The 20,092-nt window shown below is 45.9% G+C and overlaps 1 protein-coding gene across 1 annotated transcript; it reads right to left on the reverse strand.

Moving 5' to 3' along the window:
- Positions 1-4,583: 4,583 nt before the first annotated feature.
- On the reverse strand, positions 4,584-17,170 carry LOC115317716 (protein transport protein sec31). Its single transcript, XM_029977406.4, has 3 exons — positions 16,882-17,170; positions 11,223-11,338; positions 4,584-5,921 (listed from the first exon to the last, which is right to left on the reverse strand). The coding sequence occupies exons 2-3, from the start codon at positions 11,329-11,331 to the stop codon at positions 5,503-5,505; spliced, it is 528 nt and encodes a 175-aa protein (XP_029833266.2). The 5' UTR covers positions 11,332-11,338; positions 16,882-17,170; the 3' UTR covers positions 4,584-5,502.
- Positions 17,171-20,092: the final 2,922 nt, after the last annotated feature.

Below are 20,092 nucleotides of genomic sequence, written 5' to 3' on the forward strand. Positions count from 1 at the left end.
TAGTGCGGGGCCGTGATCGTTGAAAATTAACTGAACTTGCGCTTAAAGTTACTTATTTTGTGTATAATGAAGCCGCTGCTGCTGTCGTGACCTTTTTCTACGTTTATCATTTCCCGAGTAAAAGATATTTATAGTTCTAAGGTGTTGGGGACGAGACGTTTAACTAAAATGTTCGTTCATGGTCTATCCTTTGGTCTTGTACATAACTCATTAATTTTTCCACGACTGATTTATCGTCTCCCTTCCCAGAAAAAAAAATAACATCATGTTCTCAGATGGCCGTGGCTACTGGTACCCGACATTTCGTCGAATGCCGTTTTATCAAATCACTCTACGCGAAAATTAATTACTGTGTTTCACGTCCACACAAAGGGCCCGACCAAGCAAGTGTGTGATACGCTCTTATGCTGAACCATGGATGAACAGCCTATTCGTGGAAAGGGGGGGAGGAGAGGAGGAAGGAGGGGAATAGTAGTAATGAAAATAAGGAAAGGTTCCCACAAGCTGAGGTTTACACCACACTGCCCTACACTTTTCTGCCCCAGTGCAGAAGGTGCAGGTAAATTGAATGAGCCTGCTGAAGTACTAGAATGAAATTACTTACCTCTGTCCATCTAGCTGGTTTTCCCAGGCCTACAAGCATGACAGAATAAAGGCCTGTTCACACTCTTGCGACCGAGTAAGACCGAGAGAGACCAGACCGGTTTTTAAGCCTTTTGCGACTTCTTAGGACCGGATGCGCGGCATCGGAGCTGGTCCTAAGAGGTCGCAAGAAGCTTAAAAACCGGTCTGGTCTCTCTCGGTCTTACTCGGTCGCAAGAGTGTGAACGGGCCTTGATACTTGGGTGTTACGTCTGTATGCCCTTCTTGACTTGGCAGTCATTCTCTCAATAACTGCAAGACATTTTCACCAACATACCATCAGCTGCCACTGTCTACACCATACGCTTCAAACAGCCCAATTTCTCCTCCTCAGCGAGTACACAAAGGAATGATCACCAACGTGATGTAATGATGTCGCATGCGGCCCATGTATAGCCCTGTGCTGCTCATCCAGGTAAAGTTCCAACATGTTGGACCCACTAAATGTTGCAAGGGCAGAGGTTGAAGTGGTGGCTTCACTTGATTAATCTAGGCCAATTGTAGGCCCTCTGGTATCTTCCAAAAACAGTCACAAATACTTTCCATGTGTTGAAAGAACTGCCAGTAGAAACTAGAAACCCCTTTCGAAATTATGCGCCCTCTTGGTGGAACCGAAAATGCTGCACAGTGGTATGTGCAAAAGACAGCATAGGGCTGACAGGCCCACCAATAGGAACTCTTGCAAAAATCGCAAAATGCCGTACACGAAGTTAGTGCGCTCCTCTTTTCCCTTGCAGCATCTACCATGTGACGCTGCAGCGAGTGGGTAGTGCAGTTGCTTGCCTGCACTTGGCCTTTGCCGTGACCTCCAAGGTCACTTGTGTCATCTGCTACAACAGAGTGTGACTAGCATTTCCAGCATTCCTTTAAGTGGCTTAGATGGCGCCGCACGCTTTGCAAAAAGTCTATTATACTGGATGCTATTTTTATCTGAAACAGATTTTTTAGGGGCGAAGCTCCTTAAAGTCTAGCCTTGTCTGGCGTCCGTGCTCACATCAGTTGTCATCCCATCTGTCTTCTTAAAAAAAGTAAAAATGTTTGCGCAGTCGACAGGATTTGAGCCTGTGCGGGGAGACCCCAATGGATTTCTAGTCCATCGCCTTAACCACTCGGCCACGACTGCGGGACGAGTAGGGGGCTCCGACATGTGGTAGTAACTTGAGAGCTGGGGATGTCATGGATGAAACGTTGCATGTAGCCGCTCAACATCTATACAGGAGGGGGCGCTGCGGTCAAAGGCTCAAATGTGTATGTAACCACGTTCCATACCACACATTCCCTTTCCGACATGGACCGTTTACTTAAGCGGTGGAGATGCGTTCCCACGGTTTCTAGCGGATCCAAGCTGATCCGCTAGAAGAACCACTGGCTCTGCATTTTACCGACCATAAAGCAGTAATAATGAAATCGAAACGCAACCCGGAACTCAGCACTACTTATGAGCAATAAAAAAAAAATCAGCACCATCAGCACTACCCATGAACAAAATCAGTATCATCAGCACCACCAGAGCTTTGCCCCAATCAACAACATTCACCAGGTGGAGATGCGGTCATTTTTTTTACAAGGCGTCGGTGCTACGTGAATGCCGCCTTCACTATAGGTTTCTTGAGCTTGGCGGACATTTGAGGGGCAAGCAATCTGGCGAATAATTAACTAAAATTCGTTAATTAACTTTTTGATTAGTAAAAATAGATGCATGGTTTCAATTAGAAATTTGCTGAGTGTCATTTAAAACCACTAAATCAGTAATTTTCAGATTGTCTTCGAGCGCGCGAGTGCAGTAGTGCGCTAAAGTTGCCGCTCGTGCAACAGTTACAAAGCCAACGGTGCGGTAAGGCGCCCGCATAATTTTTCTGTCTTGTCAGAGCCTTAGCCTAGTACTCGCTCCACGAGTGGTAACTTTAGCACACTACTGCGCTTCTCATGTGCCGTCTTTCTGAAAATTACTGATTTAGTGGTTTTAAATGATGCTCAGCAAGTTTCTAATTGGAATCGTGTCTATATTAATTAAAAAGTTACCGAATTTCAGTTACTTACCAGACTTGCAATTGTTTGCCCCTCAAATGTCTGCTGACCTCAAAAGCATAGTGAAGACGGCACTCATGTAGCAGTAAAGACTCCTCTTTAAAAAAATCTGTTTCAAAATAGAAATAACAGCCTCTATAATGTTCACTACCAAGCAATTATACAGTTATGCAGTTCTGTATACTGGCTGTTCAGTCACTAGCGTTTTCAGAACTTTGAGGGGACGCTCCGAAGTTTTTAAGAGTCTACCGTGACAGCCCATTACAATTGTTTACTTGCATTGGCAGGTACAAGAGGCTTCTTGAACGGGTCTAAATAACATCATAATAGCCTGATCATTTTGATTCACAAGTGGCAGTCACAAAATTGACAATAATCCTGTTTACAGGAAAAGTGTACTCGCTTCACCTTATCGCAAAAGTAATTCGCAGTAGGGAAAGTGACAAGTCCCTTTTTAATATATCGGTCTCCCCAGAAAGCTTTCACTTCAAAGAATGCAACTATCTTTGCATTCAACCCCAAAAAAATATTTTTTTGCATCCCCACTTGAGAATGAAAGGCATGAGAATGTGGAGAAACATTTGTGGACTATTTCTTGCCATCTTGTGTCCCTCGGTCTTGATTTTTTTACAGATAAACTGCACTTTCATCTTTTTAATTTTCATAATAATAATTTCAGATAATTTATTTTCATAAAAGGAAAGGTACTGGGAGATTCATGACAAATGATGTTTTGTTGGTGGTTATGACCAGGGTCTGTGTTCACCGATTGTTGACGCCGGGTTCCCATTTTGAAACATCTGCTACATGCGGGCTGCTGATTAAGTTATAATTTACTGCCCTTATTTTCACTACATGCTCGAAGACTTGAATGGGTTCAAAATTTCGGTATACATAGTTACGTTTCATGCTTGTGTTTTTGCACGGAATCTCAAACAACTTCACTCATTATGGTCGAGGACATATCCATAGGAGATTGTGCTTTCTTTGTGCACTATTTTCTTCTGTAGAACCAAACAACTCTTTCAAATTACCTCAAAACTATTTCTACCAGAGTAAAGGGGCCCTGCAACAACTTTTGGCCGTTTTTTAATTTGCACCGAACCCGAGCGCACTGAATATGGGAACTTGGTGAACTTTTTCTTTTCTCGAAATTTGCTTTATTTTATAAGTTATAGGCATATTAAAATTACAAAAACAAGCCAAATATAACCTCCTTCATGATGTCCTTGGTCCTCGGTCCTGCTTTTTATGCGCCCGGACCGCGGTGACTGAGGAATGTGGGGAGAGAGGGGAAGACTGAGAAAAGGGGTGAGGCCGAGGAGAGAGAGCTGCCCATGAACGGGGCAGCTCTCTCTCCTCGGCTGACCAGTACCAAAGTCACGATTTCCTCACCATGCCGCGTGCGTTCGACAACACGGGGTGCCCCTGTAGGAGGAGGAAGTTTCCGCGTCGTCCGGTTAAAATATGACGCACTGATATTTAGTTACTCTCTTTGTGCCCGCTGGGTTGCCCGAACCACAAGACGTGGAAAGCGCAAAAATGGTAGACGCTTAAATACGATTGCAGGGCCCCTTTATAAAGAAAAAGTAACATTTTTTTTATATAGTACAAAGGTTTTTCTCAGCAGGCCTCAAAATTACATGGCTTGTACAGGAACCCAAGGGCTTAAAGCATGAACAGCCTTTCCTGTAGCTGCAGAAAAATGCTTTTCAAATGATAAAAGACCCTTAAAACAGATATCTTGGCAAGATATGCTTGCACTCTTCGAAAACTGGAAGCCTTGTGGGCCAAGTAAACACTTTGTTGGTTACATCAGACATGTAGTCGTAGTCTGAAAATGACTGGTGAATCTCTGCATTGTATTGATCTGAACATGTACTACGAAGGTCTTGAAGAGTAAAGCATGAGAGGAATATGAAAACTGTTTTTACTGAGTATGCTCATACAGTATGACAAAAGTTGATTCAATTCTTGAAACAGATCAATGTCCGAAAATTGTCCACAATACAAAAGAGTATAAATTGATAGGCACATACACTTGTAAACGTAATACGCAGTGACATCTTGCATCCACACTTGACAAGACCACTCAACATTTGGCGTCATTTACACATTGACAAAGTAATAAAAGTCAACTATGCACCACATATTACTAGATATGCTGAATTTGTAACATTAAACAAATAATATGGAGCATTATGCTACAGAAGAACACCACACTCACAAGGCACATTTCAGAGGCAAAACAGTTCCTCCTTTTGCAACCAAGGGCGACTGCCATAATGTAGAAAAGTCCACGACAGGCTACGACCCGCAAACTCATGAAGACAAACCAGACGACTAGGCAGAAATTAATATTAATTCGCTAGCTCAACATTTTCAGATCATCCAGGCCTAGTCAACTAATCAAAACTCTTTAAATAAAAAAAGAAAAAGAAAAAAAGCTTTCGCATTTTTGCATATTGACTCAACTATATTTCGTCTCACTTTAAGTCTGGCCGCAACCGACGCTACGACTTGACAGAGTCAGTCAAGCAGAGCCAAAAATGCACAGTGACAGTTCTCGTTGTCTATGTGGGTTACCAGCAAAACTAATCGCGCACAAAAAAAAAAAAAAAAAAGAAGAAGAAACGCAGGATTGTGGTGCATTTACTGTGCACGACAGTCAGCGATAGCAGAGGCACAAAAGCGACTAGCGTCGTTACGATGCGCTTTTGGTGCTGCTCGATTAGCTTCATGGGAACACAGCGTCGGCTGCGCTCGGACTTGGAGAAATGGAGTGTGTACTTCATTCATTTTGTCTGGTAAAATGCTGGTATAAAGGCTGGATCACTGCGCATACCCAGGAGGGGGAACCCATGGGGCCTGTGGCTGTTGCATGGGCTGTTGCATGGGCTGTTGCATGGGCTGTTGCATGGGCTGCTGCATGGGCTGTTGCATGGGCTGCGGCGGGGCAGTGGGGCAGTATGTGTAATTGGTGAAACCTGGGTCGGACATTGGCACCGGGGCATATGGCGGGGGAGCAGCTGGCGCCGCAGGGCCCACCGCGGCCGGTGCAGCGGAGTTCACTATGGTGGGGGCAATCATCACTGGCATGCACGGCTGCGAGGTTGGCGCCGCATTCACCACCGTGACGTGCGTGTCTCGTCTGCAGCACCCACAGCAAATCCGGCAGATGCACACGCAGCAACCAATCAGGACCAAGAATCCAAGTACTCCACCGAGTGAGAAATAGATAGTCGAGGAGCCTGGACAGGAAAAATAAAACCAACAAAGTTTATGTACCAAATTGCAGACTTCACCGTGGATAGCACAAATGATGAAACCTAATGACTGGAAAATAGTGGCTGGCAGCACCGAAGAAAAACTGAACTAAGGTACGGCTAGCACAGCTCGAACAAGTTCATCCGACCTTCAGGGTTTGGTCAGCTATCACCGTGTGTTGCTCAGACATTGCCCCGTCTATTTTGTGCTTTTTTCGTAACGCCGATCAATCGCCAACAAGACCAGCAATCCACTATTTTACAGTACAGCGTATGTGTGTGCAGCGATGCTTCATGTGATAGCAATGCTCGTTTTCTCTGAAGGTTACATTCTGCCGATAAAATTGCGACAAACCCTACGGCGGGTAACTACCTAAGCATAAATGTCCATATATATTCATTCAGTAAACGCCATACTCGGCACGTTGCCGCTTCTGTTGAAGGGATACTGAAACGTAAATTGAAATATACCTTTCACGTTCAAAGATAAGTTCGATCAACCATATTTGCTAATGATAATTTCACATTTGTATTTTGAATGAATAGCTATATTTTTCATTATAAACAGCCAATTTTAGCGAGCGCTCAAAGAGCAGCATTCGGAGAGCGCGATGCGTCGCGAGAGACTGACGTCACAAGACGTCGTGGAGCAGTGCTGCTTTTACGGGACAATTGGAGAAACGACATTCCAAGAAGCTATGGGAACATTCACCAGGTGCAATCTGGTAATCGGTTTAATCATTTCAACTTTTCGAACAAAATATCGGTGTCTGTGATGTTGCCAGAATGTGGTTGACATTTAAACAATAAAATTGGCGCTAGAATTTTGTTTCAGTGCCCCTTTAAGCTATCTCCTCTTCAGTTCGCCGCTTCCTCTTGCAAGTCTATAAGGACTGCGGCACATATAGTGAGCACCTCATCCCGCGACCTACGCATGCGCGCGACAAGGAGAGGCGATCGGCAGAGTGGTTGAGCGTCGAGGTCACCCTCTTGAGGTTCTCGGTTCAATTCTCCTTGAGGGACATTCGGAATTGTGTTGGCTTCTCAACTTATATTCTTACCACTCTCCTGCACATGCGTCTCGTGTTACAGATGAACATTTTCTAGGAGAGGCTGCACAAAGGAATGCTAACACATTTTAAAACAGCGTTGCAAACGCCTGACACACACTCAGCCAAACTTGGCTGGTGGCAGCGACTTTCTACAGTTATAACAACTGCAGTGCCACATGTGTAGTCAAGATGCGCAGCCTCACCAACTCCCACTGCTCAGCCCCCAACACACTCTCGTATTCTAGTATACTAACGCCATGGTTCCTGTGGCTGCCCACCATATGTGGCTGCATATAAAAAATGGTCTGCTTTTTGTTTTGCGATTACATGGTGGAATCGTGGTATTCCAGGAGGAAGTGATAAGTTTTTTGTTACTCATGCCAAGATAAACGAAATAAAAGTAACATGCTGTAGGTTCTTACATGAATAAAGAATAGTTCCACGCAGTCTGGGCTATGAACAGCTAGTTCCAGTTGACTTTTCAATATAGACGCAAGTTTTCTGGAAAAGGTGTACAACATCCTGGAAATGCGAGACTGGAAGAAAAATGGGTCTCATGTTGCCACAATGTTGAAAGTTTACCAGCTAGCCTGTACATCTTCTGTTCTTTCTGTAGAGGTTTACGCACATATACACCCAACAAAAAGACGTGACCAGTGATTGTGGCCAAAAGATCTGTGAAGTGGGCCACAGAGTGCATCCAGAGCTTCACTACAGTCAATGACAGGTTAAGAGTTCAGGGGAAGCTCCTCCCACCTCTTTTAACTTTAGCAGATAAGAAGCTGGAGACGAGACGACCTCTGCTCCAGCATTCGCTCTGTTAAAGTGGAAAGAGGTAGAAGGGGCTTAGTGGCGTAGCTAGGCCATCCGGCACCCAGGGCCCTTGGGTCTTTTGCGTGCTGCCGCCCACCCACCCGCCCACCCGCCCGCCCGCCGCCCCCGCCCCCCCGAGACGGCAGCAGAAACGTGAACTAAAGTGCGCCGTCGAAGCGTGACAACAATGGGCTCCTCGTCAGGCGATTGGTTCAAATGTATGACACGCTCTTGGTTTCGAATTTGGTGGTGAGATGCGATAAAAAAAAAGCAATTTGAACGTTGGATAATTTTTTAAAGTTGTAGTTCGGAATTAAAAGGTTTCATAGTGTGTATAATATAGGTTTCATAGCGTGTGTAGCGTGTATAGGAATAGGTTTCATGGCATGTAGGATGGCAAAGAAGAAGACTTGTGGAAGTAAACTCCAACTGTATGCTGTGCTGGTATTGAGACGATGGTGTGTATGTCCATTTTTGTTTCCTTGTCTTAAAGTTTGATTTCTTAAAGAGATTGTTCAGTCGATACCGGAAGAACTAAAGTTTTTGCGCTCGTTACGTCGAGGGAGCCTTCATGTAGACAATCGTCATTTCTATTTTAATATATGATCTCCCCTTATTAACGAAAACTTGCATGAGCGGATGTACGAAACTGCACCCCGAATTTCACCAGTGTCGATGGCTGTCTTGTATTTTGTTTCGAATTATAGCCTCCTAGGCTGTACCCTACTGAAATGTGGTTGTTTTAATGCAGTTCCCAAGCGTGTGCAAAAAGATTCACGCCTTTTAGAAGGATATTACTCGAAAACAGCCATAAGCTTTGAACAAAATTATGGCGTTTCGCGCAAACACAACTGCGATGGCCACCGATCGAACTAGGATCGCTTGCAAAGCAAAGGAATCAGATTTTGCCTCTGAAGCGGCATGCGTAGGTACATGAAGCGGCATCTGGGTACACATATTGAATCGGCGGATCCCCTGGATCGGTGATGAGGCTGCGGGTCGTTCCCTCAGAGGCGATGTTCGCGGGTCGAAGGCAAACAGCGAATCGTTCAAATGCATGTTGTCACTTGGACGAGCTTGGCGAATCGTAGCCACGCTTTATTTTCACACGCATTCAAACAGAATCTGGCTGCACGCGAGCTAAATACAACTTTTGGCATCTTTTCCAGATGGCCTAGCTGTTGGTTTCGGTTTCGCTGCATAATGAAACCATTCATATCGTTGGCACAGCATCACACCTCAGCTTTTGAGCCTTCTGTTCACTTAGAGGTCAGCTCGTAGCTCTCTTCTGTGAGGCGATTGCTGCACAAGCGGGATCTTGATCTTGACGGGAACTCAGTCCCTATGCACGGCGACGATCCATTTTGCTCGTCTTTGCACGTCTCGCGGAAAAGTGTGGAACGTCACGTTTTGGCTCGCATGTGCTGCCCGGTAGTTGTGGCACCCAACCGCGCAACAAAAATCTCGCCCATCCACGAAACAAGTCGAGCGCAACAACAAAAACGAAGCACGCTGCGGCGTTCACTCGCAGGCAAACGACAAGATGGGAATGCTCGCTTTGTGTTCTGTGACGTCAGAGCTTCAATGTTGCGAACGAAAGCAGCGTTTACGCTAGGATGTGATTGGAGCAGTATAAATTCAATTGCTCATGCAGAGGGGCATATAAAATTCAGATATTGCACGTATGATTCCTCTCTAAACAATAACAATGATATTTAATTGTTTTCTCAAATACAAAATTTGACCGGACAATCGGGGAGACACCCCTCGGGAGGGTCAACTTTTAAACCCTTGGCTTAAAATTAATGAAATTTACAGGGTAGGTTGGTGGTCATGCTAGAGGGTGCGTAACAAACTGTCAGGTCTGTCAGTTAGGTGGGAAGGAAATCAGAGCAGCTTCTATCAGCAACACGCCTACATTGTTTAGTTAATCTATCGTCAGAAAACTATCACAATATTCAAGATTTTTATTCGCTAGATATCTAGCAGGATGCCTAGAAGGTGCGGCTATGGAAAGTTTTTTTGTAAAAGTAGTTTATTTCTATCAATTTTCTCTTCTGCAATAGTGGTCGACTTTTTGGTCTTCTGTGTTTTCGACAAAAAGTCAACATTTTTTTATAAAAGACATTTGGAAAGTGACAAAAACATACTATAGCCGCATTCCTTATTCATTTTCAGTCGGGAAAATTGAAGAATGAGCCTTCCCTGTATTGCCATTATCAAACGATAGATTGACTAAAATAGAATTTATACCAAAAAGTGGAACGGAGAAAAATGCATTCAAAGTGCTCCAAACCCTACCCTTTCTTTAGCTTCGATGGACAGAAAATAATTTATAAAAAATTAACTGTGCAGTGTAAACTAGAGAAAATTTCTGGGAATACTCTGTAGGTGTTGGTGGATGTAAATATGTCATTTTTCAAAATCAACATTTTTGCAGAAATATTTTTCATCTCTTCAGTCATGCCGTGTTTATGTGCTGTAGTAGACTGCGCATTACGTTCCCGTAATGGTGTTGCGGCGGCAAGTAGGGTGGAGAGTCACTGTGAGGCGGCGACTGAGGTGTAGGTTGCATGTCTGGGGCGCCCTTGTAAAGTGCTAATCCCGAGTTCTGTGTCCTGAGCAGCATCTCCCGTTCAGTCGGCGTGAGGTCGCTGAACGGGAGCTCAAACTCGTTTGCAAGCGTGGCGTTGCCGTCTATTTCCTCCAGGTTTACTTCACGGATTGTCATAACCAACCACGGGAACCGCGCTGAGTGGCCACTAAATACGACCGATACTGAGAGTGCTCCTCGACGTCACTTCCCTTTCCAGAAGCGAAAAAGGAAAAAAATCGGAATGTTTGTTTCGGTTTTGCAAATTTATTTGCAGGCACAAAAAATAAGAGTCAAAGTTCTGAAAAAAATTGAGTGGCATGCCAGGACACCAATGCGTCCGAAACACCTTCTTTAAAAAACAAATTAAATTGCCTTCCTGGTCCCTTTAACCTGGCACCCATTATAGTGTGTCATTCATTGCCAGTCTTGAGAAAGAGATCAGACTGCTCGGTTTTTCTGAGCTCGGGCCAAACAGGTCACTTGCCCCTCACTCCCTGTTGTTGATGACAAACTTGAAGTATGTTCACTAGTCATGTGCACTGCTTTTGCATGAAATGAAGACAACCACATTCAGCGTCCATTTTTTTTTTGTCATTTGCAATTTAGGGATGACCCGCATTCTGAAATATTTTTTTGGGGAACAGACGTGTACATATGGACAAGACATGACTTAACATCTTCATGAAAGTCAGGCATTTTGGTAAAGATGACCCCAGAAAGGGTCGGTTAAGTAGCCTCACCTTCAGTTACATGAACTATAAAAAGCAAAAAGGTTAAGCAGGCAAAGAAGTGAACAAAAGAAGCGTCCAGCCTCAGTTTCCTTACCGTCGTCGGGGTTGACAGGAACAGGATCAGCAATTGTTAGAAGAGGTGAATTCAAAAGAATGACCACAAGAACCAGGAAGCAGGCATTAGTAGGTTTCATCATTTTCATATGTTGCCTGCAAAAAGAACTCATATCACATGTACATACCAAGTACCACAGAAACAAGGGCTAGCAGCTGTCACTAGAGTTCTATCGAGATAGAACACTTGCTGGTGAACCGTTGAATTCCGTCCGTGATTATGAGCAGAATAAAAGACACTGTTGCCACAAACTATGAGGATGTAAAGCCTACAGTACAGATGCACTGCTACGGACTCTAGTTGCTTGCCATAGCTTTGAAACTACTAAACTTTGAAAAAAGACAAGAAAAGCTTTGCACACCCCCAAACAAAGTTCACGGAAGTGGAATGTTGCCCCATCTGGATAATAATTTGTGTAATAAGTTTTTTTCCTGGTATTTTGCGAGCGAAGTACAACTCCCGACTTCAAAGTAAATTCCCAATATTCTGTGAAACTTTTTTTGCCATAGCAGCGAAGTATAAGGCAAGCCCAGGTTACTCTGTCGTTTTTGGCATCCACTACCAAATCTTATGTATGTTGGGGTGCGGATATATCTCTAGTCACCAACTCGCTAGCTGCAGGGTGCCTCTAGGAGCGAGCTTCCACAGAAGTAATCATTTTTGTCGTTCTGAGATGGCAATAACTATACTCCATATGTTATGCAAAGCGATTAATTTAATTTCATTTATTAGTTCCCCTTAAAGGGTAACTAAAGAAAAAAAAAAGTGTATCTTTAAACAGCCTAATTGGGACAAGTATGTCACAAAACTATTTTTCCAACGATGACAACATTTTTTACAGCAATATTTATTGCACGGGACTAATTTTAGTTTGCGGCTATTTCGTCGGTTTTAAATCGCACGCCACAAAGTTGGTATTATAAGTCACGTAGCGGCTGCTATACACCGTTCCAAGTAGGTCGATGCAAAAAGGGAAAAACATTCTCGAACCAGAGCGCTGCGCCAACACGTTGCTTACCCTTTCCCTCGAAAGCTCGTCTGCTTCACGGAGTGGACTCTTAGAAAGCATGTGCGCAGTGTACGGAGGCAAGTTACTTCGACAATGTTAGGCGCCGCTTTGATATTATAGCGCGTTTTCGCGCATGACATGGCCTATGCAAGAAAAGAATCTACCGGGCAGCACTGTAATGTAATTAATTGTACAAATAAAAAAATAAAAAATAAAACATAAAATAAACGCCGATTCAGTGTGCGAGACCCACGCTGTCAAACAGGATGAATGTAGGTGCGGCATGTTTATGCTGCACCGGTTCCCCGCTACTCCGGATCTACGACGCCGGTCGTGTGTGCTCCGACCATTTCTTGGACGGCCGGCAAACTGCGGAGAACCCCGTGCTGTTCCTTCACCTGGGCTACGACCGAAAGGTAAGCGGAGGGCGGCTTAGACATTGAATAAAGAAAAGAGTTGCGTGACTCCTGGTCTACTGACGCAAGGCGATTACAGAGAGGCACATCAATGTGCCAATATTGTGACAGTGGATTCCAAATCAGGAAAAAAAAAAAAAACTGTCCGTCGCACCTGCTATTTGTACTCGGTATTTATATATTGATTCATATTTAAATTTGAGGTTTCTACTATTTCAATTAAAGCAGACGTGGCAGCGCAGGTCTGAGCCGCTAACCGCGCAGTTAGTTCAAATGTTCCCGGCGCCCCCAAGCTGCGACAAATCGAGTTTAGAACAAATTCACATGCCGTAATTCGTGCCATCCTGGCTTCGTTCAATCCTCAATTTCACTAGCGATCCTCAATTTCGCTAGCGATCGAAACGCCCAGTTCGGTTTGGGAGCGACGACTGCCCCAGAACCGCGCTAAAAATTGCCCACAAAAAGATGCCAGGAAAGCAGGATGCACTTTTCCCCATGCTTGGCATACAAATTAAGATAGTGCTTTCCTCCATGGACGAAGACGATGAGCCGAGGACGCCGAATACGGCAGCCGTGCCGGCAGAAGCAGCTGCGATCGGTGTGACTCGGTGTGCAGGGTAACACTCCAGTAATGGCGGTCGGTCATTCGGGCGGGTTCAGATTCATTCAAATGCCCGGATGAAAGTAGTCGGCGCTACACTCCTTAAAATGGCGCCGGCTAGGAAGCCCAACTTGGTACGGTGTATATGTCACGGAGTGACGTGTAACAGCCACTCCGCGCGCGTCGAAAGAGCGGGAGTTTAAAATGGGGAGAGGTTGCGAGTCCGACTAAATTACGTCCTGTGGCGCAAATATTGCTAAAAAAATTTTGTTTTTTCATGGAAGATTTGTTTTGGGACATGCTTGTCCCAATTAGGCTGTTTAAAAAAAAACTTTTTTCTTTGCAGTTACCCTTTAAGACCCACGAGGCGTATTACAAAGGGGGGGACATTGGCAAGAAACACAATACAACAATGCCACAATAATGCAATGAGAAAGATACCAGGACGAGTGCAATGATCTGGGCACTGCCTTCTCGCGCTCGGTGAAATTAAGCTCTTTCAAGGATCACGTGCTCGCGTCCATGACTTTCCCAGTACTAGAGTACACAACGTCCGAGGCCGAGGATACACCAACACGCAGCCCTGACTTTACACCGCTGCGGTGGCGCTGCTATTGGCAGGGCGCATGTGGAAACCAGAGGTTGGCATTTTAGGTCGCCCTCACTCACCCTCACCCTCACAGCCACACTCACCTTCAGCCCCTCACTCACCCTCATCCTCACAGTCACACTCACCTTCAGCCCTTCACTCACCCTCACTGAACCTCACGGCCCTCACACACTCATGGCCCTCACGCCCCTCACGCACTCGCCGCCCTCACGCACTCAGGGCCCTCACGCCACTCACCGCCCCCCCTCACGCCACTCACGCCCCTCACTCACTCATGGCCCTCACTCACTCACGGCCCTCATGCCACTCACGCCACTCACCGCCCTCATGCCACTCACCGCCCTCACCGCCCTCGCAACCCTCACGCATTCATGGCCCTCGCGCCACTTAGGCCAGCTTCAGATGGGGCAATTTCGCCCAGAAACTTGATGTCGCAACACCAGCAACACCGGCTGCCCGCGATCACACGCAGCAACCAATGACTGCAATTTGCCATCACCATAAAATTTTATTTTTCTTGCACTCTTTAGACACAATTACGCGTTATAAACATGTTTTTATGCATTTAAATCTCAATGAGAATACTCATGTACCTTTAAACATTTTATTTCCAAAAACGATTGATTTCAAACCAGAACCAAGCAATTAAACATGAGGAAGATACATAGATACACATAGGTGATGACACCAAGTCTTTCGGTGTCATCATCTCCGGCACGAGGTATCACATGAAAATTTTGCATCCCTGATTGGATGCAGCCACTTCAAACGTCTTCGAATTGCTCCGAGTTGCTTGATTATTTCTAGCCAGACCCCATCTCAGCAATTCGTGTTGATCTAGGGAAAGCTAGAGAACCCGCCATCAACACCAAAATTGCCAAGAAAGATGCTCTGTCTGAAGGGGGCCTCACGCACTCACCGCCCTCACGGCCCTCACACCCCTCATGCACTCACCGTCCTCACTCACCCTCACGCCTCTCATGCCACCCACACACTCATGGCCCTCACACCCTGCACCGCCCCCACGCACTCATGGCCCTCACGCTACTCAATGCCCTCACGCCCCCCACGCACTCATGGCCCTCATACCCCCCACCGCCCTCACGCACTCACAGCCCTCACACCCTCATGGCCCTCACCCTCATACTCATGAATTTTCCTGGTTCAGAAACTCCCTCACCTCACCTGTGAAGATGAGGGTGAGTGAGGGCCCTCATGAGTGAGGTTTGCCGAGGTATGGTAGAAACGCTCCACTTCACGCGAATCTGGATCCTGCGCACGCACAATGCCCACACCTCGTGCGGGAACTGTGCATTTGCCCACACTTCGTGGGGGCTTGTTTGTAAACAGCATGTTGGTTTATAAGAGTTCACCAACCTCAAACAAAAAAAATAGAGTGTACCCTCCTCATGCGATAAGGTGAAATTTGTTTTTTGCGACATCATCCAGTCATTTCTCCGAGTGATGTAATGGTGGCTATAAGACCAATACAAATAAGGGCCTCAGAATGTATAAGTTGAATGTGTTAAATAGTTTGTCAGCGAGAGTAAAACAACTACTCTGTGGCCACACAACTTTACCTAATATTCACTGCCATTTCCAAAAATAACTGTGATGCACACCCCCATTACCCCTGGTGCATTGCATATATAATTTCAAAGAAAAACACAGTATAAGCGAATGAAAAAGCATCATGAAAGATTGTGTTAAAAAGTATTTATACTCTATTTTGCAAGTACTATCTTAATCACCGTGAGCAGAAACACCGAAGCGCGTGGCATTGGGTACATACTATCCGAGCAATAACGAACCGGCGCTCAACTGCAATGCCTCTGCAATGCTGCAGTTGCAGCAGTGTGCTTGGCCGTTAGAGCAGTTAGAGTGCTCCGATAGTACCCGATGCCACTCTCCCATGCTCCTGCTAGCTGTGATTAAGATAGTACATTGTATTTATAGTACTTTATTTAAAGTGCATTGCACCTGGTGTACTTACTACTTTACTTTTTAAGTACAACCTCTAAATTACTTTGTACTTTACTTCAAGTACTTTTAATGTACTCGACCCGACACGGGGTGAAGTACTATTCCCCCCCCCCCCCTCCCCCTCCCCCCGTTTTCTGCCCAATGCGGGCAAAAAACGGAGGGAGAGGAGGAGACCCGAGCACGCGAGGACTTCAGAACGCCGAGCTGGCCGAGCTCTGGTGTCTCTTTCCCCCTTACTAGAAGCTCCGCCTTCAGCGCGAGCTTTCTGCCCTTGCTAACAAGCGTGAACGCACAGGCACGCGCAACCGAAGCACTGCGGAAGCCAGCGAACTCGCGGTGCTGGCGGAGCTTCTAGTCTCAACTTACGGGTGAACCGTGAACGGAGTATAGACGCGTGTGTCTTCACTGCACATGTCGAACGCGTTAGAAAGCGGAACAAAGGCGTTCGGCTTTCGCATTCGCATTCGAACGCGTTTGATGGGTGTCTGTCTCCACTGCACTAGTCGAACACTTCTCAGAAAAACAAGAAAGAACAAAGGAAGACAGATTTACCGCAATTATTGCGCTACTTTTTTTTTTTTTTTTTTTTTTGTGGCTTGAAATTTGCTGTTTGGCTAGTCCGGCGTTTGAGTTCAAACAGGTTCGAAGAGCGAGTAGAGACAAAGGCAGCCAGCGTTGCGTCTACCGACGAATCATTTCAACCCCACAGCTCGTCTCCTCCTTTCCCCCAGTTTCTGCCCGCATAACCTTTAGTTATTAGACGAACAGTCGTGTAGCGTTTGCACGCACGCTCCTTTCCGCAAAAAGCCAGTTTAAAACATGGCACGGGATTAACTTGTTGCTTCTGACTGAATAACGGTTTCGATCACATATGACAAAATTAGACTGGTGAAAACTTCCCAGGATAGTAACACGCGTGCTAGCACTGCAGAAGGCGTGGCGTTCGCAACTCAAAACTTTTACACAAAAACTATGCCAACTACGAAAGTCCCGAGCAGAGATAAGAATGATTCGCTTACCTTCGGTTACTCTAATGCAACGCCGCAGCGGCTTTGAAGTTTGAACCTTCCCCTTCAGTCTCTGTTTACGCGTCACCACGCAAACGCTGCAACCGCAGACGCTATCAACGCTCAGTTGGCCCAGTGCTCTGTCACGCGCAGGCTCAACAAACAAAAGCACCGCCCTGGAGCCCACAGACGATACCAGACCCAACCCGTCACCAGACGCTACAGCAACAGTCCTACAGCCGCTGCCGCTGCAACTGTGGTCGCTGCCTCCTCGCCTGCCCAGTCTGCCGCCATGGGGCGTGGCCTGGCGTGGCGCCGTCCGTAGGGTACGTAGTGCAAGAGTGCAAGCCACCGGTGCAATCAACTGTGGTGCAAGCGCACTGCAACTGCAACTAGTAATAAATAAATTGAAGTCAGCTTAAGTTACCAAACTTAAAAGCAGAGAAAACAAACGGCATGTCAAGCATAGCAGAGTAGCGCAGAGCTCTGGAGTAGCGCAATCTGGAGCGTCATATCGTCATATTTCGGCGACTAGCGGCGAACGCCCGGAGGCTTCCAACTCCGGTCACAGATGCATGGGGAACGTGAAAAAATCGTTGTTTCTGCGATATTTTTGGAGATTTACGGAAATACAATAGTTTTTTACTTAATAAAGGAACATTTTACAATAATTTGCGCTAAGTTGTATGCCACATAAGAATGTAATTTTTTTTTTTTTTTTAATTGCCTGAGCGACATTTGCAGCAGACGACGCGTTGACGTCACACTATTCACGTGACCCACTCCGGCCAACCCAAAAAGCCCATCTCCGGTGCGTAAAAAAAAAAAAAAATCGTATGCTTCAAACGTTAATGTCTTGTAAATCGCATTCTCAAAAATTTCCCACACTATCAATATTATGAAAACTTTGACAAAGTGTTTAGTGCTTTACCAACTTAACGACCGACTGGTTTCGGCGTTGAATTCAGCGTTTATTTTTAAACACTCTTATAGCGAGTTCGTTTCACGGCACTCGTGCCCACGCGTGCCCACTCGCAGCGTGGAACGGGTTCGTTTCGGCCGGCACTCCACGAGTGGTTGCACTCTCCGAGTTCGTTTCAGCGCTGACACCCCACGCGTGCATGCACTCGCTGCACCGAGAAAATCGGGAGTGCGCCAAAATGCAATCCCGTCATGCCTCGCTCCGGTGGGGCCGGCGAGGAGCGGGAGCAGACGACGAGGGTTCGTGTGCTAGGATGTGTCGCGGAACCGAAAGGAAAAAAAGGTAGATTTTCTGATAGAAATCGCATCCCGCCGGCAACGGAATCAAACGCGGGCTTGAATTGTGAGCGCCTGCTATTTCACGAAGGAAGCAAAAAACAACCAGTGATTTATTTGCAGGTTTTAAATCGCTCTGTTGCCGTCCAAACGCTGAAATATACCAGTCTGTAAAGAAATGCTCAAACAAACGCAACAGCGGCCACCGAGATGTCTATCACCATCCGTGTGCGGGTGAAAAATTTAACATTTGTCAACAAAACTCTTCCAGCAGAAACCTCTGACTGCAGAATAAGCATCAGAGAAAGCTGAAGATGGAGACTTTACCCGAGGGTGGGGCAACATCATCATGTTTAACATTTACCTACGTCAGCTAACTTGCCTTGTCGTATTTTGTTCGAAAAAGCTCTCGTTCTCGGCGCCCTCACCAAGGCTAATATTTAATCCTGACGATCGAAATCGAAAGTCCCAGTTTTGCTGGATATTCGAACAGGCTAGTTTTAAGCCGTACGGTTCACAAATAATACCATGCTCAAACGGATCAAGCTTCTGCTCGGACAGCATCATCAGTTTTCTTCAGTGTAAACGGTTATAAGAATTGAAAGATCGCAACCAGCTGCTTTGTAGACAGCTGGTTGCGGAAATTTACGCCGTCTGTAATTACCTCTACGGCTGCCTAGCTGCTTGAAGTCATCGAAACTATAAACTACAGGTTGCAGCGACCAACGTTTGTAGATACACGTTGGTAGCGACTGGCATTCTCGCATTCCCACGCATCACTCCGAACAGAAAGGCGCTAGTTTCGGTTTGAAGTCGGTACCTTTTCTACAACATAGATGGCGGCAGCGTCAGTCTTCTGCACTTGGTGCATTTGGCGAGTTCGTTTGAGTCCAGTTTTCCGTGCAACACTCTGTGAGTGCGATGCATTCTGGGAGAGAACTCGAACGGTGCCAGTGCGTGTGAAACGAACACGCTATTAAACACTTTTAAACACAAAGTACGCTCACGCCAAAGCGCCCCTGGTGATGAGTGTCACGAAATACACTCTTGGTACCAGTTGCCCACTTAGTTTCGGTTTCGGTTTCAAATTTTGCTATGCTCATTCATTCTGGCTATGTTCCAAAATTTACTCGATCCTACTCCAGGGTAAGGGTTTTGTACCTTGGCGGATCCATATGGGCCGGGTAAGAATTGAAACACAGTCGGTGTGACGGAACACGCTGCTTGTGTTCTAATTTCTCAGACTCCCCGTTGACGAGCGATGCTACCAAAAAAACGCACGACACCGTTTTACTGGTTTCCGACGTGTCGAATTTCGCTCAGAAGTATGCAAATGAAGAATGATGGATTGCAAGCAGTGATTTCCCTACACAGCAGTGTTGCGGAGTTGCCACTCCGGAGTTGAGTGATTCTGGAATCATTCCGCATTCTCGCGACCCCAGAATGGAATGGGAATGGAATGGCGGCAGCGTTGAGGGGAATGGAATGGGAATGGAATTAGCTGCCTTTTGTCCGGAATGGAATGGGAATGGGCCCGGTTCTGGCTGATTATCAAGGGTGAATTACCTATATAATTTTTGAAATATTAATTTGTGCACAAATCGTCCAATGTAAGTTGTAGGCAGTCTTGAGAAACATTCAGTCATGTCGTTTTCATCGAGATAACCTCTGTGTGTCTCCGTACGATGATGCTCCATGGCGATCTTGGTGCGACTGGTTTTAACGACCCTTTCGAAGCTTTGAAAGGGTCCATAATGGCCATCACCATGGAAGCCGACAACGATGAGCTAATCACCTTGATAGGTTTTGTCATCTGAATATTGGTATTTGTTTGTGTCCGGCTAGCAGGTGGGAAGGCAATGGCGCTACTTTTCCAGATCCAGTGACTTTACCTGGAAGCACCATTTCCCAGTTGTCCCATATACTCATAGTTGCTGATCTGTCAAAACTATGAGTGTTTGTCTAG

Source organism: Ixodes scapularis, unplaced genomic scaffold (assembly GCF_016920785.2).
Source record: "Ixodes scapularis isolate PalLabHiFi unplaced genomic scaffold, ASM1692078v2 PGA_scaffold9__187_contigs__length_104089568, whole genome shotgun sequence".
Classification (NCBI taxonomy): Eukaryota; Metazoa; Arthropoda; class Arachnida; order Ixodida; family Ixodidae; genus Ixodes; species Ixodes scapularis.

Coding starts and splice junctions, on each gene's coding strand:
- LOC115317716 (XM_029977406.4), bottom strand. CDS start 11,331: ATGAAAATGATGAAACCTACTAATGCCTGCTTCCTGGTTCTTGTGGTC. Junction 5,922..11,222: donor TCCTGTCAACCCCGACGACG/GTAAGGAAACTG, acceptor TTTCCTGTCCAG/GCTCCTCGACTATCTATTTC.